General features: G+C 40.3%; 1 protein-coding gene across 1 annotated transcript in view; it reads left to right on the top strand.

Annotated features, from left to right (window-relative positions):
- Positions 1-23,527, top strand: part of SLC22A2 (solute carrier family 22 member 2) — an 83,848-nt gene that overhangs the window by 45,469 nt on the left and 14,852 nt on the right. The window contains exons 5-7 of the mRNA XM_029596692.1: positions 430-547; positions 3,975-4,078; positions 11,264-11,478. Coding sequence (XP_029452552.1) covers positions 430-547; positions 3,975-4,078; positions 11,264-11,478 — 437 coding nt within the window. The remainder of the gene's footprint in view (positions 1-429; positions 548-3,974; positions 4,079-11,263; positions 11,479-23,527) is intronic.

Genomic DNA, 23,527 nt, shown 5'->3' with positions numbered 1-23,527 from the left:
AATGTATGAGAATGTTCAGCACAATGTTTGACCATTGGAGCTTCCAAATTAAGTGTATTGATCCTGCTTCTGTGTTCTCTTAAGCGGACCTTGACTTGTCTGCTGGTGCGGCCTATATATAAAGAGGGACAGGGACACACTATGAGATAAACAAAGTTTGTTGTTATGCAATCAGTGATTCTTCTTTTCTTGTATTGCACTCAAGTATTTGGATGTTGCCAGAACGTGTCTTTGTTTGTGCACACGTCACAATCATTACATGCATTATGATATCCCATAGTAAGCTCGGGGTTCAACATGTAATATCTTTGAAATTAAATAAACGGGATGAAAGCAGAGAGCAATTAGGCAAATGAAAAGGTTGCAGTGCTTGATGTTATGAGCTCTTGATGTTATATGACATGAGTTTGATAATCACTTATATTGCAGGTGTGTGCCAGAATCACCCAGGTGGCTGATATCACAAAACAGAATTGAAGAAGCCAAGGATATTATTAAGAAAATTGCCAAGAAAAATAGGAAAAAGCTGCCCGTGGATTACGAGATGGTTAGTAGGTTTTGTTTTGCATTGAACAATAATAGTATGCAACACAAAGCAAAAACGATTCGTTGCATAGATCATCACAGGAAAATATAGAAAAGAAAGAAAAAGTATCCTACCATGCCAGATATATTCCAGACCACAATATGAGGGGCAAACAAGAACATTAAACGAATAAAGAACCACAAAGGTCTGCGTGATGCACATTCTCCATCCTAGATCCCAAATTGTAAGCCATCAATCACTGAATGACTTATCCTGAAGAAAATGAGTCTGGTCCAAAATAACAAATGCATTCCCCTGATAGGCTACAACACATTTGGAAGGAAATTTTAGGAAAAAGGATACCCCCCAATGTCAAAACTCTTTGTTTATATTGCAAAAACAATTTCCTTTTGGCTTGGGCCTCCTCTGAAATATCAGGGAAAGGTTTCCCCGCTGTGCTCCGACATTTGGTTTCTGTGTTTATGCAGCTTCACCTTGCTGTTCTCCCTTTAAAGCGACTCATCCCTTCTCTGGGTTTCCAAAAGGGTTTTATTCAGGTCATCTGGAGTTTGCTTATGGGGTGAAAATGATACAAAAAAAAAAATACAGAGAATAACAATCTCTTGTTGATCTTAGCGTACGCCATTCTGAATAAAATGGAGGAAGGGCTTACTAGTGACTTCAATATTTCATGTAACATTATAGATCTTTTCAGAGTCCAACAATTCAGAGCAGAATTAACTTTTATCCAGCATTATGATGATAAACAATGCTCTGTAGTATCTGGAATAAAAACGTTTCTTGTTGCTTAGACAAAATGAAGGAAGGACTTAGGGACCGCCACCAATTAAAGGCTTCCCCGAGCACGGGGCGCTAGGCGAAATGATCAGAACATTAATTAATACGGCATAGGAAGGCTTTCTTATTGGTGTCAGGCTGCCACCCAGTGGTTGTAACATTTGTTCTGCTTGGTTAAGGAGGGCCATGTGAATAAAATGGAGAGAGCAGCAACCACAGCAGTGTGGGTCACAGCAACAAAGGCAGGAAAAAGGAGGATTTTCTTCTGCTCCTGGCGTGAACCTCATTGTGGAGAAACATCTGGATAGCCAAACGACTCAAGATAAGAACATAAGAACATAAGAAATTGCCATGCTGGGTCAGACCAAGGGTCCATCAAGCCCAGCATCCTGTTTCCAACAGAGGCCAAAACCAGGCCACAAGAACCTGGCAATTACCCAAACACTAAGAAGATCCCGTGCTACTGATGCAATTAATAGCAGTGGCTATTCTCTAACGGGCGGATTTTAAATGCCCTGCTCACGTAAATCCGCCTGGATTTACGCGAGCAGGGCCTTCGTGCAGCGGCGCGCCTATTTTGCATAGGCCACCGGCGCGCACAGAGCCCCGGGACGCGCATAAGTCCCGGGGTTTTTTTAAGGGGGCGTGTCGGGGCGGGGCCAAATGACACGGCGTTTCGGGGGTGGGACCAGGGGCGTGGCCGAGGCCTCCGGACCAGCCCCCAGGTCGGATGACGGCGCGCCAGCAGTCTGCTGGCGCGCGTAGATTTACGTCTACTTCTAGCAGGCGTAAATCGAGGGACAAAGGTAAGGGGGGGGGTTTAGATAGGGCCAGGGGGGTGGGTTAGGTAGGGGAAGGGAGGGGAAGGTGAGGGGAGGGCGAAAGAAAGTTCCCTCCGAGGCCGTTCTGATTTCGGAGGCAGGCTGTGCGGCTCGGCGCGTGCAGGCTGCCCAAAATCGGCAGTCTTGCGCGCACTGATCTAGGATTTTATAAGATATGCGCGGCTATGCGCGTATCTTATATAATCCAGCGTACTTTTGTTTGCGCCTGCTGCACGAACAAAAGTACGCGATCGCGCTCTTTTTTAAAATCTACCCCTAAGTAAACTTGATTAATAGCCATTAATGGACTTCTCCTCCAAGAACTTATCCAAACCTTTTTTGAACACAGCTACACTAACTGTACTAACCACATCCTCTGGCAACAAATTCCAGAGCTTTATTGTGCATTGAGTGAAAAAGAACTTTCTCCGATTAGTCTTATATGTGCTATTTGCTAACTTCATGGAAGCAAGAGGGGGTACTAGCACCTAAGATGTGCTTAATCCTGAAGCTCCCCCTTTCCAAACACGCATTTTTTTTTTTTTTTAAATTATAGTAGAGACATTGATAAATGCTGTTGAAAGCTACAGAAATAGAAAAAGAAAAGTGAGCGCTTCGCAACATCCATCATAAAGTTTGAGTGGATGTTCTGTGGTAGTGGATGGCTTTGGCTGCTCACCTGAATATGGGAGGTGGCCTTGGATCCGACCACATGCAGGAAGAGAATAGGATTTACCGTCCAAGCCTGCACACAGTGAGTAGGACAGGTTGGCAGCACTGTTGATCTCCTTTGTGCTCCAGAGACTCCTGCAGGCATTCAGCTGCTCTGAGAAGGGTCCAGCACGGTGGTGGGGGTGGGCATCCTCTGAAGTGATGATCAAGTCAACGCTAACTAAAGAGGCGGCCATTTGCACTGAAGATGGGAGGAGGCTAGATTTGACGCCACAAAAACTATGTGAGCGTGCAGGCTTGGATCGGGAATGGACCCGTGCAGGAAACTCATCCCAACAGACAGGGGAAGAACGCAGACTGCTACGCCAATGAAGGCCTTTGCTGTCAGAGCAGCAGTCAAAAAAGCAAACAGAATGTTAGGAATTATTAGGAAGGGAATGGTTAATAAAACGGAAAATGTCATAATGCCTCTGTATCGCTCCATGGTGAGACCGCACCTTGAATACTGTGTACAATTCTGGTCACCGCATCTCAAAAAAGATATAATTGTGATGGAGAAGGTACAGAGAAGGGCAACCAAAATGATAAGGGGATGGAACAGCTCCCCTATGAGGAAAGACTAAAGAGGTTAGGGCTGTTCAGCTTGGAGAAGAGACAGCTGAGGGGGGATATGATAGAGGTGGTTAAAATCATGAGAGGTCTTGAACGAGTAGATGTGACTCGGTTATTTACTCTTTCGAATAATAGAAGGACTAGGGAGCATTCCATGAAGTTAGCAAGTAGCACATTTAAGACTAATCGGAGAAAATTCTTTTTCACTCAACGCACAATAAAGCTCTGGAATTTGTTGCCAGAGGATGTGGTTAGTGTAACTGGGTTCAAAAAAGGTTTTGATAAAATCTTGGAGGAGAAGTCCATTAATGGCTATTAATCAAGTTTACTTAGGGAATAGCCACTGCTATTAATTGCATCAGTGGCATGGGATCTTCTTAGTGTTTGGGTAATTGCCAGGTTCTTGTGGCCTGGTTTGGCCTCTGTTGGAAACAGGATGCTGGGCTTGATGGACCCCTGGGTCTGACCCAGCATGGCAAGTTCTTATGTTCTTTCCGTTATCTCTTTAAAAAAAAAAAGTAATATTGGTTCTTTTCTTTTCATAGAGTCTTAAACCTGAAGAGGTTGACGAAAGTCAGCAGCCTTCTTTTATGGATCTGATCAGAACCCCACAAATTAGGAAATACACTTTCATTTTGATGTATATCTGGTAAGCGGCTGTTGCAAAAATTGTTTTTTCTTGTTCTGTTTGTTTTTGTTTATCTGTTATTGTTTTTAATGAGTTTAGTATTGGTGAGAGGTGCTGGACTGGCATGACAGTCCAGCACCTCTCACCAATACTAAACAACCATAAAACAACCATACTAAATACTAAAATTTAGTAAACTTTAGTAAAAATACTAAACAACCATAAAACAGTGACAACTTTGTCACTGTTTTATGGTTGCAATGTAAATCGGAGTGATAATTAACTCTGTTATTTGAACTTCGGAATAGAAAAGTTATAAATAAATAAATGACAGGAAACCTGAATCCTTCTCAGGAGAGGTACAGCAAGGTCCGCAGCAGTATGAGCTTCTCTGCCCGGCCCTGTCAACCCCGCTCTGAGCGACTGCATCCATAGGTGAGAGGGCAATTCAGTCTCCATGCCTCTTGTGAAATTTTGGATGCCTTTTCTGAAAGTCCATAGTTGTATTTTTGTGGGAAAGGTAATTACTTCTAATAAATTTAAATTCTGCAAAGTTCTGAGGTGTCCAGATAATCGTACGCACCGTATATGTTAGGGCTGATTAGGCCACAATCTGAATGTTCTAGCAGTGAGCAGTGCCACTTAGGGGCGGCAGGCGGGTTTAGCCCCTAAAGGCTGAGTCAGCAGAATATTTAAGGGTGATGTCATGAGTCACTAGGGGGAGTTCTTGGACTTGGTGAGGAGAGAGAGGTATCTTGGGCAGCAAGGGGGCTGCACTCTGGCTCTATTTGATCCTTGGGAGAGAGGAGTACTTTCCAGCAGGTGCATGGGGTTGACCTCAGCATATCCAACGGAGAGAAGATTTGTCCCGGTTTAGTCAGCCACCTGTGAGGAGCTTAGGGAACAAGAGGAGGATTCTCTACGGTTCTGTTGCAGGTCTGGAGAGTCAGAGGTTTTCTTGAGAATATTAAGGGTGTCCCGTATGCTTTTGAGATTGTCTTAAGCTGCACAAGGAGCTGAACTACTTTTATGCGAGTTCTGGATCTTAAAGAACTGTTTCCTGCTTTGATCTCTTGAATTTTGGATTGTATCTATATTTCTATGCTATACTTGCAATTGTTTTCAGTTCTGAACACATCCCTTGGAGTGCAGGCAGTTTTATTTTTAAAAGTGATCCCCTTTAGGGCTGTCTATAGGCAAAGCCTGTCCCCATCATAGAATCTGTGCCTCCAGCCCTGTGGCGACTTAATCTGGGCTCAGCAGGGATTGAAAGAGAGGTAGTGCCAAATAAAAATAAAATATAGATCAATCATTCACTCTTCAGTGGGACAGAGCCAGGTATCCCCTGAGCCAATCCAAATACCTTTCATGAACCATGAAAAAAATACTCCAGATCAGGAGTTCTTAACCCAGTCCTGTGGATGTTCCCAGCCAGTATGGTTTTATACATTGAATAGAGGGTCCCACAAAACAGCCCGGAAGGTGGTCTGTGAAAGCCAAAGGGCAAATAGAAAGTCGCCTTAGGATGAGGATGATTTATTCGCACATATATCTTGATAAAAGAGCCCAACTCTGGCCACGTTTCGCACAAGGCTCCTTCAGGGGTTAATAAAAGAAATATATCGAAAAAACATAGGTCTATATATATCTGTAACTATCACATAACCCACAGGACATGCATAAGAGATATGCACGTGGCCGGGCAGTTTTTAAATTGTGTCTACATATATCTGTAACTATCACATAACCCACAGGACATGCATAAGAGATATGCACGTGGCCGGGCAGTTTTTAAATTGTGTCTACATATATCTGTAAATATCACATAACCCACAGGGCATGCATAAGAGATATGCACGTGGCCGGGCAGTTTTTAAATTGTGTCTACATATATCTGTAAATATCACATAACCCACAGGGCATGCATAAGAGATATGCACGTGGCCGGGCAGTTTTTAAATTGTGTCTACATATATCTGTAACTATCACATAACCCACAGGACATGCATAAGAGATATGCACGTGGCTGGGCAGTCTATAAATTGTGTCTACATATATCTGTAACTATCACATAACCCACGGGGCATGCATAAGAGATATGCACGTGGCTGGGCAGTCTATAAATTGTGTCTACATATATCTGTAAATATCACATAACCCACAGGACATGCATAAGAGATATGCACATGGCCGGGCAGTTTTTAAATTATGTCTATATATATCTATCTATCTGTAACTATCACATAACCCACAGGGCATGCATAAGAGATATGCACGTGGCTGGGCAGTCTATAAATTGTGTCTACATATATCTGTAACTATCACATAACCCACAGGGCATGCATAAGAGATATACACGTGGCCGGGCAGTTTTTAAATTATGTCTATATATATATATCTATCTGTAAATATCACATAACCCACAGGACATGCATAAGAGATATGCACATGGCTGGGCAGTTTTTAAATTGTGTCTATATATATCTGTAATTATCACATAACCCACAGGGCATGCATAAGAGATATGCACGTGGCCGGGCAGTTTTTAAATTATGTCTATATATATCTGTAACTATCACATAACCCACAGGACATGCATAAGAGATATACACGTGGCCGGGCAGTTTTTAAATTGTGTCTACATATATCTGTAAATATCACGTAACCCACAGGACATGCATAAGAGATATGCACGTGGCCGGGCAGTTTTTAAATTATGTCTATATATATCTATCTATCTGTAAATATCACATAACCCACAGGACATGCATAAGAGATATGCACGTGGCCGGGCAGTTTTTACATATATCTGTAAATATCACATAACCCACAGGACATGCATAAGAGATATACACGTGGCCGGGCAGTTTTTAAATTGTGTCTATATATATCTGTAAATATCACGTAACCCACAGGACAAGCATAAGAGATATGCACGTGGCCGGGCAGTTTTTAAATTGTGTCTACATATATCTGTAAATATCACGTAACCCACAGGACAAGCATAAGAGATATGCACGTGGCCGGGCAGTTTTTAAATTGTGTCTACATATATCTGTAAATATCACGTAACCCACAGGACATGCATAAGAGATATGCACGTGGCCGGGCAGTTTTTAAATTGTGTCTACATATATCTGTAAATATCACGTAACCCACAGGACATGCATAAGAGATATGCACGTGGCCGGGCAGTTTTTAAATTGTGTCTACATATATCTGTAAATATCACGTAACCCACAGGACAAGCATAAGAGATATGCACGTGGCCGGGCAGTTTTTAAATTGTGTCTACATATATCTGTAAATATCACGTAACCCACAGGACAAGCATAAGAGATATGCACATGGCCGGGCAGTTTTTAAATTGTGTCTACATATATCTGTAAATATCACGTAACCCACAGAACAAGCATAAGAGATATGCACGTGGCCGGGCAGTTTTTAAATTGTGTCTACATATATCTGTAAATATCACGTAACCCACAGGACGTGCATAAGAGATATACACGTGACCGGGCAGTTTTTAAATTGTGTCTACATATATCTGTAAATATCACGTAACCCACAGGACGTGCATAAGAGATATGCACGTGGCCGGGCAGTTTTTAAATTGTGTCTACATATATCTGTAAATATCACGTAACCCACAGGACAAGCATAAGAGATATGCACGTGGCCGGGCAGTTTTTAAATTGTGTCTACATATATCTGTAAATATCACGTAACCCACAGGACGTGCATAAGAGATATGCACGTGGCCGGGCAGTTTTTAAATTGTGTCTACATATATCTGTAACTATCACATAACCCACAGGGCATGCATAAGAGATATGCACGTGGCTGGGCAGTTTTTAAATTATGTCTATATATATCTATCTATCTGTAACTATCACATAACCCACAGGGCATGCATAAGAGATATGCACGTGGCTGGGCAGTTTTTAAATTGTGTCTACATATATCTGTAAATATCACGTAACCCACAGGACATGCATAAGAGATATGCACGTGGCCGGGCAGTTTTTAAATTGTGTCTACATATATCTGTAAATATCACGTAACCCACAGGACAAGCATAAGAGATATGCACGTGGCCGGGCAGTTTTTAAATTGTGTCTACATATATCTGTAAATATCACATAACCCACAGGACGTGCATAAGAGATATGCACGTGGCCGGGCAGTTTTTAAATTGTGTCTACATACATCTGTAACTATCACATAACCCACAGGACAAGCATAAGAGATATGCACGTGGCTGGGCAGTTTTTAAATTATGTCTATATATATCTATCTATCTGTAACTATCACATAACCCACAGGGCATGCATAAGAGATATGCACGTGGCTGGGCAGTCTATAAATTGTGTCTACATATATCTGTAACTATCACATAACCCACAGGGCATGCATAAGAGATATGCACGTGGCCGGGCAGTTTTTAAATTATGTCTATATATATCTGTAACTATCACATAACCCACAGGGCATGCATAAGAGATATGCACGTGGCCGGGCAGTTTTTAAATTATGTCTATATATATCTGTAACTATCACATAACCCACAGGGCATGTATAAGAGATATGCACGTGGCCGGGCAGTTTTTAAATTATGTCTATATATATCTGTAACTATCACATAACCCACAGGACGTGCATAAGAGATATGCACGTGGCCGGGCAGTTTTTAAATTGTGTCTACATATATCTGTAAATATCATGTAACCCACAGGACAAGCATAAGAGATATACACGTGGCCGGGCAGTTTTAAAATTATGTCTATATATATCTGTAAATATCACGTAACCCACAGGATATGTATAAGAGATATGCACGTGGCCGGGCAGTTTTTAAATTATGTCTATATATATCTGTAACTATCACATAACCCACAGGGCATGCATAAGAGATATGCACGTGGCTGGGCAGTTTTTAAATTATGTCTATATATATCTATCTATCTGTAACTATCACATAACCCACAGTTTTAAAATTATGTCTATATATATCTGTAAATATCACGTAACCCACCGGATATGTATAAGAGATATGCACGTGGCCGGGCAGTTTTTAAATTATGTCTATATATATCTGTAACTATCACATAACCCACAGGACAAGCATAAGAGATATGCACGTGGCCGGGCAGTTTTAAAATTATGTCTATATATATCTGTAAATATCACGTAACCCACAGGATATGTATAAGAGATATGCACGTGGCCGGGCAGTTTTTAAATTATGTCTATATATATCTGTAACTATCACATAACCCACAGGGCATGCATAAGAGATATGCACGTGGCCGGGCAGTTTTTAAATTATGTCTATATATATCTGTAACTATCACATAACCCACAGGATATGTATAAGAGATATGCACGTGGCCGGGCATATCTCTTATACATATCTCTTATACATATACATATACATATCTCTTATACATATACATATCTCTTATACATATACGCCCTCTGTATATATGTATATAAACCGTTCCTTCCTGACCCTTTCTCTTTCCTTCCCGTTCCATTTTGCTCCCCACCCCTCTCTTTCCTCCAGTTTTTGCCTTGATACTAGATAAAGTTGTGCTATCACAGTTATTTTTACTCTATTTTATTATCTATTATTAGCTAAATAAGTTGTTCTTGATACCGTATTTTACTGTTTTAATGTATTGTGGAATTCAGCTATTATTATACTGTTATATGTACACGCAACTGCGTATTTTTGTTCTATGTGCACCGACGTGATATCTTTGATGAGCGGCGGTATATAAAAACCAATAAATAAATAAAATAAATAAATAAATATTGATCGGCGCGCACACGGCCCAGCCATGCACGTATCCCTCCTGGTTTTTGCGTGCGCCAGGCTTTGAAATTTCGGGCTTAAGTGCACTGATACATGTCCAAGGCCTGCCTTCCTCCATTCTTTAGAATTTTCTGGATAAATTCAAAGAGATAAAGTCCATGATCAACAACCATGGTTCGAATTTTTCTTTTGGAATGCTTTTTCATGATATTTTTTGTATCAGCAGGAATCTGAAGATGAGCATTTTTCGAGTATCAATGGTGTGTAATTCCCCCTTGGAGTTTTTTTTAAATATTCATGTTCAGGATGTCTGTACATTGCTGCTGTTTTCTTGAAGACATTGCATAACTGAGTTATTCATTTTTTTCTTAGCTGAGGGAGGGGACAGAAAGTAAGTGATTATAAAAGATACCTGTCCTAAAATCAGTAACGTTTGATGTCTTTCTACGATCTACCAATTTCTTTAGAAATATTAATTTGGGACATGGTTCATATAGAAAGTATGAGGTTGGTAGTCAATAGGGTTTGTCTGGACACGATTTCGAGTTGTGTTTTTAATTTATAGCCCTCTAACCAGATAAAGTTATTGCCCAAGTAAAATGTATCTGTATAAAGGAAGGGTTGTTCCAAGAGAGGGGGGGTGTTTCTGGGTGGGTCGAAGTTATCCAGTTTTCAGGGGGATTCATCATTCCGCTGTGATTACAGCAAGATCAAAAGGAGCAGGAGGCCCATAGTGTGCAGCCCGACGCATCACCCCAGTGCATTTTCGCCTGCTGCGATTGTGGCCGCACCGCACACTACCGCCCCCGTAGCGCCACGGCAGAAGGTGGTGTTATTTCTGGCGCTTACTGCCGGCGATAATGTCCAAAACATCATCGCCCGCTGCGGTGCCGCCAACTCATTTGCCTTAACCCCGCCCAAGCTCCTCCCTATCTCCACCCCTCCCCCTAATTTAAATTTTCTCGCCGCGATGCAGTAAGTATCGCGTGCGATAACGCAGTAACGTACCCAATAAGCCCATTTTGATAAATGACCCTAATAGCTGGATAATTTGGATATGGTAAGTTATCTGGATAATTTGAGTCGTGCCGAGAGGTTGTCCTAAAGTTACTCAAATAAACCTACCCAGCTGGCTTTGGATTCAATGATGCAGCCGCACTCAGTGGTGCGGCTGCATCATTGAATCTGTGGTATACCTGGGTATATTTATCCTCGTAGCTTTCCAGACAGCGCACAGCTGAATGTATTTTTTTTATTTGATTCTGTAAAATGTTTCCCTCGCCTCCCATTATTTATTTTAGAGTCAGTTGTCTGAGATCTACATCCAAGTCTTTTATTGTATAATGCCAGAAGCTGGGTCAGCTTTGCCGTTCATTCTGTGTCCACAGGTTCTCCTGTGCTGTGCTTTATCAGGGCCTGATCATGCACATGGGAGTTGCTGGAGGGAACATCTATCTGGATTTTTTCATCTCTGCGCTTGTGGAGTTTCCTGCCGCCTTTATAATTTTGGTCACTGTTGAGCGTGTAGGCCGCCGCTATCCCTGGGCCCTGGCAAGTCTGCTGGCGGGGCTGGCCTGCCTCGCCACTGCATTTATCCCAAATGGTGAGTTACTGACAATGTGCACAGCTGCAGGGCCAAAATGTCTGACTTTCTATCCATGCCTCAGAAACCAGAGGGATATTCTTGGGAATTCCATGCATAGGGACAGGAATGCAATTGCCCTTTCTGGGTCAACAGGTGGTGATAGCATACTCTTGGAAGGATCCACAGCCTCCCTCGTTGCAAACAGTAACCCAGAGAGCGATCAGATATAGATGGGTGCAAAAATCTGAGAAATTATGGTAACCATATATTCAATGGCAGACCTCTAACACTTCCTCTGCGGGGGCTTCTATAGGAACTGTGGTTTCAATAACCACTGTTTAATATCTTACCCATAAGTGGAGATATTTTAGATCGAAGGGGGAGGGGAGGGGTATGGGGGTGGTGGAAGATATAAAACATTAGATAATAGTAGGTGCTCACACATTATATTATAAGAACCACTCTGGAATTCAGAAAGGCTTTTATTTTATTCTATTTTATTCCTGAAACAGGGTTGTATCCGTTGTTTATGTTGCACTGTTTAAAGCTCTGATGAGAGCAATCATATGATTATATTTGTTCTTCACAGATGGTTGTTTGATATTATGTTATATTGTTCAATAAAAAACTATTAATTCCAAAAAAAAAAAATTTATTGATAGGGATGATTTGCAAGTCTAAACTTTTTTGCCACTCGAACAATTGTTCCAGTTACAGATTTTCTTAGCCCAAACTGAAAATCTATTTTGGAAAGCAGGTACAACCTCCATAATCAGAAGACGAGCCTGCACGATTTCTCCCCCATCAGTTGCTGTATATACAGGATCTCATCGTCTTTAGAGCCCTAATAGCGAGAGAGGCTAAGCAGGCAAAGTATTGCGAACCTCCAAACGCATAGAGGTAAATGTTAAGAGCTACGCGCGGGCGTCCATGTGAGTGCCCGGTTTCATAACATGCGTGCCCCATGAAACATTACAGCAGCACAGACACAGCAGTCATCATTTGAAGTCTGATTACGTAAAATTATTGATTGAGGTAAAATTAAATTATCCATTCTTGAGGGAATTTACAAGCATTAGGGAATTAGCTGAAGTGGTAGATGCTGACTTAGCACGCAAGAGGTGGCGGGATCAATGCCCATATTCTCCATGTTTTGGGTACTTGCCAGGTTCTTATGGCCTGGATTGGCCTCTGTTGGAGACAGGATGCTGGGCTTGATGGACCCTTGGTCTGACCCAGTATGGCATGTTCTTTTGTTCTTACCACCTTAAGGGACTGGCCACCGCTATCTGGCCCAGTCCTCCTTAAGTCCCAACTCAGCGAGGGATTCTGGGCCCAGGGAGGATTCCTTCAGCCTAGGATAAGAAGACAGGGCTGAGAAGGGTTAGGGAGGCCCTGAGGAACAGGTAGGAAGCCACTCTGTGAGGAAACCTGCTGAGTGTGTGATGTCTGTGTGCTACCTGAACCTTAAGGTGAGCTGCATCATTTCTTTTTTTTTTTTTTTAATTTATATTTTATTAATTTCAAATAATTTCACAAAGATACAACTTTGCTTAAGAACATGATACATATACATGTTAACAAGAAACTAAAACATATTTCAAAAAGAAACCATATGACTTTTATCTTAGTATCCATTAGACCCCATAACATTGGGGGTGGAGAAATTTTAAGGAGAAAAACAAGAAACAATTATAGGAAAATAACCTAGCGGGTTACATAGCTATATTCCAATTATTTATGTCTTTTCACTGGTTCCAATTGCTGTTCCCTGTTTCCTTGATTCTATGAGTTTTTTTAACTGTTCTGGGGCTGTGAAAACAAAATTATCTCCTCTTATTTTAACTAAGCATTTAGCTGGATACCTTAAATAAAAGGAAGCCCCAATATTTAGGGTTTCTTGTCTCAGGGCTAAAAAGCCTTTCCTTCTCTGTTGAGTGATTTTACATAAATCAGGGAATATTCTTATTGGCTGTCCCATAAATGGGTTATTCGCTTTTTTGAAATATTTCTTCATGACTGAGCTAAGATCAAGTTCAGTCAGAAAGGTAACCAACAATGTAGCTCTTTCAATGATTTCATAATGGGAGGATTCAAGGTAGTCTGTGAGATTCTCAAGGTCCATCGGTTGTATTTGTACTTGAGACTTTGCGGTAGTTGGCAAAAAATAAACTTTGTCCATAGGTGGGGTTTGTTCAGAGGTAAATTCTAAATTTTCTAGGAGATATCTCCTCAGCGTAACACGGGGTAATTCCCCCACCACTTTGGGAAAGTTTAAGAAACGCAGATTTAAATGTCTCAGTCTGTTCTCTATAAATTCAACCCTCTTACTCAAGAAATCTCCATCTTGAATAAGGGAACTTTGCACTTCTTTTATTACCTTTATATCCTCCTCCATTTTCACGAATTTTTCCTGATTTTCTTTTACTTGAACATTATTTTTATTAGAAATTATTTCCATTTGTTGAGACAAAGTTGTTATTTTCATTGAGCAATCATTCACTGCATTACCCATGTTCTTCAATACATCCCAAATAGAATCAAGGGTAACATTTGCTGGTTTTGGAATCATGACAAAGGCTGGCTGAATTTTCAGCGTCTCACCTTCTCCTCCACTCGCAGATGTTTCCTCCTCCGGACACCCATCTCTCTCTCCGGTTGAGGATTCCAGCGTTCTTAGAGCGGGATCAGTCTCGGCAGTTGCTCCCTCCAAGACCTGATCCAAGGTCACCATTTCAGGGCTTTGGCTGGCTGACTTCTGCCGAGATTCTCGCTCTTGCGGCGGAGGTCTGACATCTGGGCTCAGGGAAACATCTTCCGAGGTCGAAGGTAACTCTCCTCCGTTGCCTTCGACAGCCGGACCTCCTGGCCCTTGTTTGATAGCTGTCTCCAAACACTGCTTGATGGTCGGCTGCCCGGTTAAGGTAGGGAGTTCGGAGGGATAGATCTTTGTTTTTCCCTTCCTTTTCGCCGGCATTTCGATTGTTTAAAGGAAAATTATGAAGAGAACAAAGACGCCAAGCAGTGCAGTGTTAGGGTCCCGCCGCCATCTTGGCTCCACCTGCTGCATCATTTCTTTGTTTTGCTTTGCACTTCATTTTTCACAGTAAAAAAAAAAAAAAAATGAACAAAAGGAAAGAGCCAGTCTGCCTCTTTATTCCTTCTGGCTGTTTCCAAGCTGCTATCGCCCCAGTTACCACAGCATTAATTTGTCATTTCCCATTTCAATGCATTGAAACACAATTTGATGCCTATATATCTATACATTGCTTCTTTCACAAATGCAAAGGGAAATGAAGGCAAATAAATGGAAAGAGAGAGAACAGATTTTAATAATGAATCACTAGGTGACATCAAAAGAAATCGTCAGATCTTCTTGGACTCTGATTGAATTTAGTCAAAATTTAGCTGGGAGAGAAGACATTTTAACTTTTAACATTGCTACAGTGCAACTCAACAACTTTCTCTAAGCATCCAATGACTCTGTAGCATTGAATGTCCACAGAGCCCAGGGGTTTTATTCTAACCATTCCTATCAATAATTCTCTTTGCCTTACTCTAATCCACCAAACAATTTCTGCCCATAAAACCTCAGCACAGCATCTGTTTCTCTCTTTGACTCAGTCTCTCTTTTTTTTTTTTACTTCACAAATCAGGTGTTTCGTAGATAAAAGTGAGTATTTTAGAAGTTCGAAAACCTAATCCAGTCATCTGCTGCCGTAAAGCACAACATCAGAACCCAAGGACAAGACATTTCTTAATCTAAAAGAAACCCCCCTGTTATATATTTATAAAGTTAGACGAGCAGTCACCTTGGATTACTCAAAGGAGTTCAGCTCTGTGCTCCACTTTGTTTCTCACGGAGATATCAACACTTCTGTTATTACCCTAACCATTTTTACTCCTTTTTTCTTAACCAATCCTTATTTCGCTTGCAATTACTTTCCTGGCAGTCAATTTTGTCTTAACTGACTCAAGTTTCTATTATTTAGCAATAGCTACTGAACAGACATATAAAGATACATAAAGCCATCAGTCATGGAAGTACTTCCCAGTTCACACATTCACAGCCATAAATTACATGCAACACACTTGTACACACACGCAAAATAGTCTTAAAAAGCCAAGAAGTGGCCCGAAGCTCTCCAGAGAGTTCTTGTCTGCAGTTATAAGAAAGTGTGGAGAATATTTATTTCTAATAAAAATTTCACACAGGATAAAAACTTTTAGACAGCTGCTGAAAAACAAAAAAATTCACAACAGATTAATTTTGTAATTGTTGCATAAGAGGAGGTATTTATTAAATGTACAAACGCTGTCTAGCTACAATTTATTGCATTAGAGGGCTGCAATTATCACGGCTCAGAAATTTAATGCAATACACATTCACAACCACCAGATGTCAGCAGAAAGTTATTATTTAAAAAAGAGACATCAGAATTTATTTATGTAAGATTATAGATAACATGTTCCATCAGCAATTTACTATAATAATCACGCTATCAAATTTTTTTATCACTGTTTCTTTTATAAGAGAAACACTTAATGCTACTTATAAGCTGCAACTTCTCTTTCAGAATCTTTAGGAAAAATATGCTTCATAAATTGAGTCTGAACTTACTGATAGTATGAATTCTTCTGTGTTGTGATGTCTCTAGGATGATCTTTATGTGTGTGATCTGCAGTCTCTGATCCTTCTGTGCTGGTTCTTGCACGTCTCTGTCTATGCAACTCTGCAGGTCTCTAGTCTTATTTGTGATGATTTCCAGAGCCTCTATGCTGCCTTTAATTTATGATAGCCTCTGTGAATGTGAATCTGCAATTCTTATCTCTGGCTTCTACTTGTAGCTTCTTTTGCAGGTCTCTATGTGTGAAGCTCAGTTTGCATCATTATCTGTATTTCATCATCATCATCATCTGCCTCATTCACATTTTCTGTATCATCTGGCTTCTACGTTCTTATAGTCAAATCCAATCTGATAAACAAATAACTGGCCAAAAAAAAAAGAAAAGCACAAACCCACTCAATCAACACATGAAAAAGACAAAAGTATGTGTATGTAGATATCAAATAATACAAATTTCAAAAATATACATTAACTTACTTTAATCAAACAGATAAGTCAATACATTTTATACATCATATCCAGGAAGTTATCAATGAAATACAAAATTAGAAATCAACCAATAAATAATAGCATAAAGATGAAGTCAAATATATATAAAGTATAAACCAACCCATCCACAAAACATCCATTAAACCCCACATTTCATGTAGTCCCAAAATACCTTCAAAACCCCTTTAAAAAACCACCAACCTAACCATATAAATTACAAAAATCAATTCAACAAAAGTACAGAAAGAAATTGACAAAAACATGGAATTAGATCACATACCCTAAAAACACAAAACCACCCACTAAAAACCCAACCAATATCCCAGGGCAAAACAAACTTTTTCCTCTACCTCCTCTTCCATGTAACCGGTAGGGGAGTGAATGAATTATCAAATACACAGCATCTGGAATTCCTCTAGAAGAAAATTGAAATCAAGTTAATTCATTTAATAATATTAATTAACATACAAAAATTCTCTATATCGCGCATACTGGACATGCAATCATTTCTACAATACATTCATTCATTCATTCATTCAAAGATGTCCGTGGCGTTTTTAATAATTATTTCTTAAGACCGACTGACCAATGCTCAACTTTAAATAATGGTGAACTTGGCAACAGATTGATATATATGGAAACTATTTGTAACCTGAATAAAATGTAATTAATGCACTAGGACATGTGCCAGAATAGCACTCTCAGTAGCTCTCTATCAGGCTTGTGAAACCTCACTCAAGATATCTGTTTCTTGACTGACATTTGTGAAACTCATATGAAGTCAAAGTGGTTTTTCCCTAAAACTGTATTGTGCTTGCAGCTCTCGTTTTTGTTGAATAATAAATTGCATCCTTTTTTCGATTTGTCCGGGACAGTGTGCTGTACTAAATAGTTTACACGCACAGGGGTCGATTTTAACGGGTGCGCGCGGTTCCCGGCGCGTGCACGCGGACGTGCTGATTTTATAACACGCGGGCGCGTCAGCACCCGCGTGTTATAAAATACGGTTCCCGCGCGCACGTGCGCGTTGGATTTTAAATTCCGCACGCGCGTGTGTGGGCGGCTCAGGACTCGCGTGCGCAGGCAGGGGATTTTGTAATCTAAGCACGGCGACGCGATCGGGTCTTTACTCTGCTCCAATTAAGGAGGGAACTTTCCTTGACCCCTGTCTACCCTTCCTCCCTTTTACCCTCCCCTCCCTGACCCCTGAAACTAACCTTAACTGGGATTTTGTTGTTTTTTTTTTACCTTACCTGCTCCTTTGGACAGGGACAGGGCCTAATGGCTGATGTCCCAGCCGGCCTCCCACCCCACCCAGACCATGCCCCCTGGCTGGGCCCTTTTAGCTGACTCGGCACTTCTGCGCGTATTAGGGGTCACACGCCTGGCCGGGCCCTTTTGAAAATGCGCGCAGAACGCACAGGGCCCGGCCAGGCGTGTGACCCCGAATTTTACGCAGGCGGGCCTTTTAAAATCCGCCTGATAATCCACCCACACTCCTTTCCAGTTTTGCTGGCTGTGCTCCGAACGTTCACATAAAACATACAACAGGGTGCAGATCAGGGTAGGGAAAAATAAGTGAGGGAAAATTACGTTAGGCGTCACCAAGGAGTTAACTCTTTTTACTAAGCTAAATTCTGATTCAAATAACTTAAGTGCAATTCAGTCTGAGATCCATCATTACTGAGCCTTCTTAAAGCTTGCAACAGCTGCTTTTTCCTGCCACTGCTTATCCCTCGCATTTCAAGCCGCTCCTTATCTTTCTTAACTCCCTACAGTGCAGCTCAACACCGTTTTCTTTTTTGCAAAGGAAAAAAAAAAGGTATTCGCCAAGTAATGACTGAATACTTTAGATGAACTTGTTCGCAGTCCAGATAGTTGATGAAGCAATTGTAGATGCTTGGGGGTCCAATGCTCTGTGTAAATTCAGGGTCCTACTTGCTTCATGCGGATGATGTCCAAACAGTCACAATGAAAATAAAATCTCCTCTCTAGTCTAAACAAAATCACAACAAATCTTCTGAAACTTCTCTGAACTAAATTAGTCTAAAGAAAACAAAATGTATCTAAAAAATCATTTAAATTCTCTTGCTAAAAAAAACAAAACGTGTGCTTGTTCCTGCTGCCAGAACAGGAAAGAAGAACTAGTAACTAGTACTTTACTTTTTTTCTTAGTCTGAGGTCAAGCTGCAGGTGAAGAACCTTTCACTTCATGGCTACAGACCTGTATCTCTCCCTCTATCACTTCCTTTAAGTATGAAAGGTAACAATACTTTTGTTTAATTTAAAAGGCTCATTAGTATTCAATCCCCTGCCTCTGATTGGCTGCAAGCAGGTATCACCTGCAAAGCCTACAATTCATCAGTTCATATATAAATAGTATTTCATGAAAAGTTAATTATACTAAAAACTCCAATATCTTTTCTTGTTCAGTAATGTCCACTTAGCATGAGTATAGTCTAGCAAATAATACAGAATTGGCAGACATCACAAAAATGTGTTAATGTCCCTTTGACTTTCAAAGGAACATTTGCAGTTTTACCCTGCCATTTCTGACTTAAAAAGAGAAGTAGCTAGGGGCTATCTGTTTTGTAATTTAATTTACTCTAGCTAGGCAAGTAAAAAGAACAATTTAATAAGCTATTAGCTTAAATAAGCTAAAACCTATCACTTACTATATAATAAGCAGGCTCCTTTGCTTCCAACTATGAAATATGCTGTTTGTCTTTGGTGTTTTTTTTAACTAAGCAAGCTCTTTGCCTTTTCCTTGCCTTGAAACAAAACTTGTATTGCATTTGCTGGATATGGTTTTGGCTTTTTTTTTTTTAATCTTTAACACTATCATTTCTCTTCTGGCATGCTCCCCACAAAGAAGCCTATATGGCAACTTCACTGCCCGAAGCCACATTGTAATCACGACAAAACTGTAGGAGAACCTTCATGTCCTACTACTGAGTGCCCCAGCATTCTCCTCTAAAAAGGTCCAAACAACTACTGGCTTACCAGGGCTTTAAAAACAGTGAGAACCCAATATTATCTTACTACTGACCTTATAAAGGGCCTAAGCAATCCCACTGGGTCAACCAAAGCATGGCAGGAACCTCTGTTACCCTGCCATTGATCTCAGTGGTAACTAAGTTAACCCCAGTAGATTAACCAAAATACAAAACCGACTCAAAACACCACAGAGCACCCAAACTGAACAAGTTCTAGATAAAAACTAATACCTACTGATGAACTAGCATCAGCAAGTGTCACCTTGAAGTCATCACTCCAGGAAAATCTGGCACTCAAAGGAATTATGACTGATCTTCTGTATATGTCTTGAACCATGGATCACGTCGGGGTCATCAATGTAAATGGAAAATCCTCTAAATATATAGTTCTACGGGCCATGCTCCCGTTTCTTAAATACCTCAAAGAGACGTTCTTTATATTTTACTTGTCATCTGCTGCAGATAAGATAGAGCAGCAACTGTAAAAGCAAAGCTGGAGAGAGAAAGAGTGAAAGAGTTCTGAAATCTTTTTGCTATACATTATTTAGATGATAAATCACAAATTTACATATTATCTGCTTAGTATTTTAAGTTACCATACATGATTTCAAAAGCTAGCAGGTTAGTTCCACCCATATCAGGTGACATCACTAGATTGATCTGATATTGAATATAAACTGGAATAATCATCTCATAATTACTTAGTCTATAGTGGCATCCAGTGGATTCAGGATCGCAAAAGTCAAAATGTTATTACAGTATTTTCCCTACTCTTTCCCTATATCTAGTTTACTGCTAACACATTTGAATAATTCTAATTGTTACATTTATGCATCTGGATAGATGCTCCACTGCTCTTTCCAAGGCTGATCTCAAGGCTCTTAATGAGGGAATTCAGTACCAGTAGCAGACTCTCACATCCCTCTTGGTTCTCTTTTTGATTTTTTAAAAGTTGTTTTCAAAAGTTGCAAATATAAAAATGAGCAATTATGCATATATGTGAGTATATATTCTCTTCAGAAACCTCAACATACACCTGCAAATCAGGTGCGTGAATAAATTTGAACTTGTGAAAAAGGGGCAGGCCAAGGGCATTCCCAACATTTATATGAGTAAGAAGCTGGTTTCTAAGTAATTTATATTTGTGAATTTGGCAGCTTGCTCACGAGATATTTACTCCTACTCAATATCTGGAGTAAGTGGTCATAAACATCTTAAAAGTGAAATTCTGACTGGGTGGGGGGTCTAGGTGAAATGAGAGGACTTCAGGCTGAAGAGCCAGGAGAGTCTCAATGACCTGCAGATGGACTGGGAAAACTGGTAGACTAATTGGTAAAACTGGTAATTTCATTGCCATGCGCGTGTTAGAAAATCTTTCGACTTAAGTGTGTAAGAAGCTGACTTACAAGGAGTAAATGCTTCTAAAATAAGCATGCTAAATCTACTCTATCACTTTAAAATAAGACATAAAAATGTGTGGATATAGCAATTGCGTACACTTATCTGGTTAAATTACGATTTATCCAGCTAAGTCGCAGCTTTACTATACTTATCCAGATAAATTCCGAGTTATCCAGATAAATAGCAGCACTTATACAGATAAATTTCAATTTATCTAGCTAAATAACAGCAAACCTCCTATGTAGCTGGATAAGTTTTAAAACGGTTCTTAACCAGCTAAGTCAGATAGCTGGATAAGTCAAAAAAAAAAAATTGGAAGAAGGATCCAACAGAAGAAAATAGGATAAAGCATAAACATTGGCAAGTTAAATGTAAGACATTGATAAGACAGGCTAAGAGAGAATTTGAAAAGAAGTTGGCTGTAGAGGCAAAAACTCACAGTAAAAACTTTTTTAAATATATCCGAAGCAGAAAGCCTGTGAGGGAGTCAGTTGGACCGTTAGATGATCGAGAGGTTAAAGGGGCACTTAGAGAAGATAAGGCCATCGTGGAAAGATTAAATGATTTCTTTGCTTCGGTGTTTACTGAAGAGGATGTTGGGGAGGTACCCGTAATGGAGAAGGTTTTCATGGGTAATGATTCAGATGGACTGAATCAAATCACGGTGAACCTAGAAGATGTGGTAGGCCTGATTGACAAACTGAAGAGTAGTAAATCACCTGGACCGGATGGTATACACCCCAGAGTTCTGAAGGAACTAAAAAATGAAATTTCAGACCTATTAGTAAAAATTTGTAACTTATCATTAAAATCATCCATTGTACCTGAAGACTGGAGGATAGCAAATGTAACCCCAATATTTAAAAAGGGCTCCAGGGGCGATCCGGGAAACTACAGACCGGTTAGCCTGACTTCAGTGCCAGGAAAAATAGTGGAAAGTGTTCTAAACATCAAAATCACAGAACATATAGAAAGACATGGTTTAATGGAACAAAGTCAGCATGGCTTTACCCAGGGCAAGTCTTGCCTCACAAATCTGCTGCACTTTTTTGAAGGAGTTAATAAACATGTGGATAAAGGTGAACCGGTAGATATAGTATACTTGGATTTTCAGAAGGCGTTTGACAAAGTTCCTCATGAGAGGCTTCTAGGAAAAGGAAAAAGTCATGGGATAGGTGGCGATGTCCTTTCGTGGATTGCAAACTGGCTAAAAGACAGGAAACAGAGAGTAGGATTAAATGGGCAATTTTCTCAGTGGAAGGGAGTGGACAGTGGAGTGCCTCAGGGATCTGTATTGGGACCCTTACTGTTCAATATATTTATAAATGATCTGGAAAGAAATACGACGAGTGAGATAATCAAATTTGCAGATGACACAAAATTGTTCAGAGTAGTTAAATCACGAGCAGATTGTGATAAATTGCAGGAAGACCTTGTGAGACTGGAAAATTGGGCATACAAATGGCAGATGAAATTTAATGTGGATAAGTGCAAGGTGATGCATACAGGGAAAAATAACCCATGCTATAATTACACGATGTTGGGTTCCATATTAGGTGCTACAACCCAAGAAAGAGATCTAGGTGTCATAGTGGATAACACATTGAAATCGTCGGTTCAGTGTGCTGCGGCAGTCAAAAAAGCAAACAGAAAGTTGGGAATTATTAGAAAAGGAATGATGAATAAAACGGAAAATGTCATAATGCCTCTGTATCGCTCCATGGTGAGACCGCACCTTGAATACTGTGTACAATTCTGGTCGCCGCATCTCAAAAAACATATAATTGCGATGGAGAAGGTACAGAGAAGGGCTACCAAAATGATAAGGGGAATGGAACAACTCCCCTATGAGGAAAGACTAAAGAGGTTAGGACTTTTCAGCTTGGAGAAGAGACGACTGAGGGGGGATATGATAGAGGTGTTTAAAATCATGAGAGGTCTAGAACGGGTAGATGTGAATCGGTTATTTACTCTTTCGGATAGTAGAAAGACTAGGGGACACTCCATGAAGTTAGCATGGGGCACATTTAAAACTAATCGGAGAAAGTTCTTTTTTACTCAACGCATAATTAAACTCTGGAATTTGTTGCCAGAGAACGTGGTTCGTGCAGTTAGTATAGCTGTGTTTAAAAAAGGATTGGATAAGTTCTTGGAGGAGAAGTCCATTACCTGCTATTAAGTTCACTTAGAGAATAGCCACTGCCATTAGCAATGGTTACATGGAATAGACTTAGTTTTTGGGTACTTGCCAGGTTCTTATGGCCTGGATTGGCCACTGTTGGAAACAGGATGCTGGGCTTGATGGACCCTTGGTCTGACCCAGTATGGCATTTTCTTATGTTCTTATGACTATCTGATTTAGCTGGATAAGGTCCAGATTTTAGACTTTTTCGACTATCTCATGTAACTGGTTAAGTAGCATTTTAAAATTTATCTGGCTACATAGTGGCTTTGCTGCTACTTAACCGAATGAATCGATACTTATCCGGATAATTGCTGCTGCTTAGCTGGATAACTCAGAATTTATCTGGATAAGTGCAAAAATGTATTCAT

Source organism: Rhinatrema bivittatum, chromosome 3 (assembly GCF_901001135.1).
Source record: "Rhinatrema bivittatum chromosome 3, aRhiBiv1.1, whole genome shotgun sequence".
Classification (NCBI taxonomy): Eukaryota; Metazoa; Chordata; class Amphibia; order Gymnophiona; family Rhinatrematidae; genus Rhinatrema; species Rhinatrema bivittatum.
Note: the sequence above shows the minus strand (reverse complement) of the source record. Positions and strands in the feature narration are given on the sequence as shown.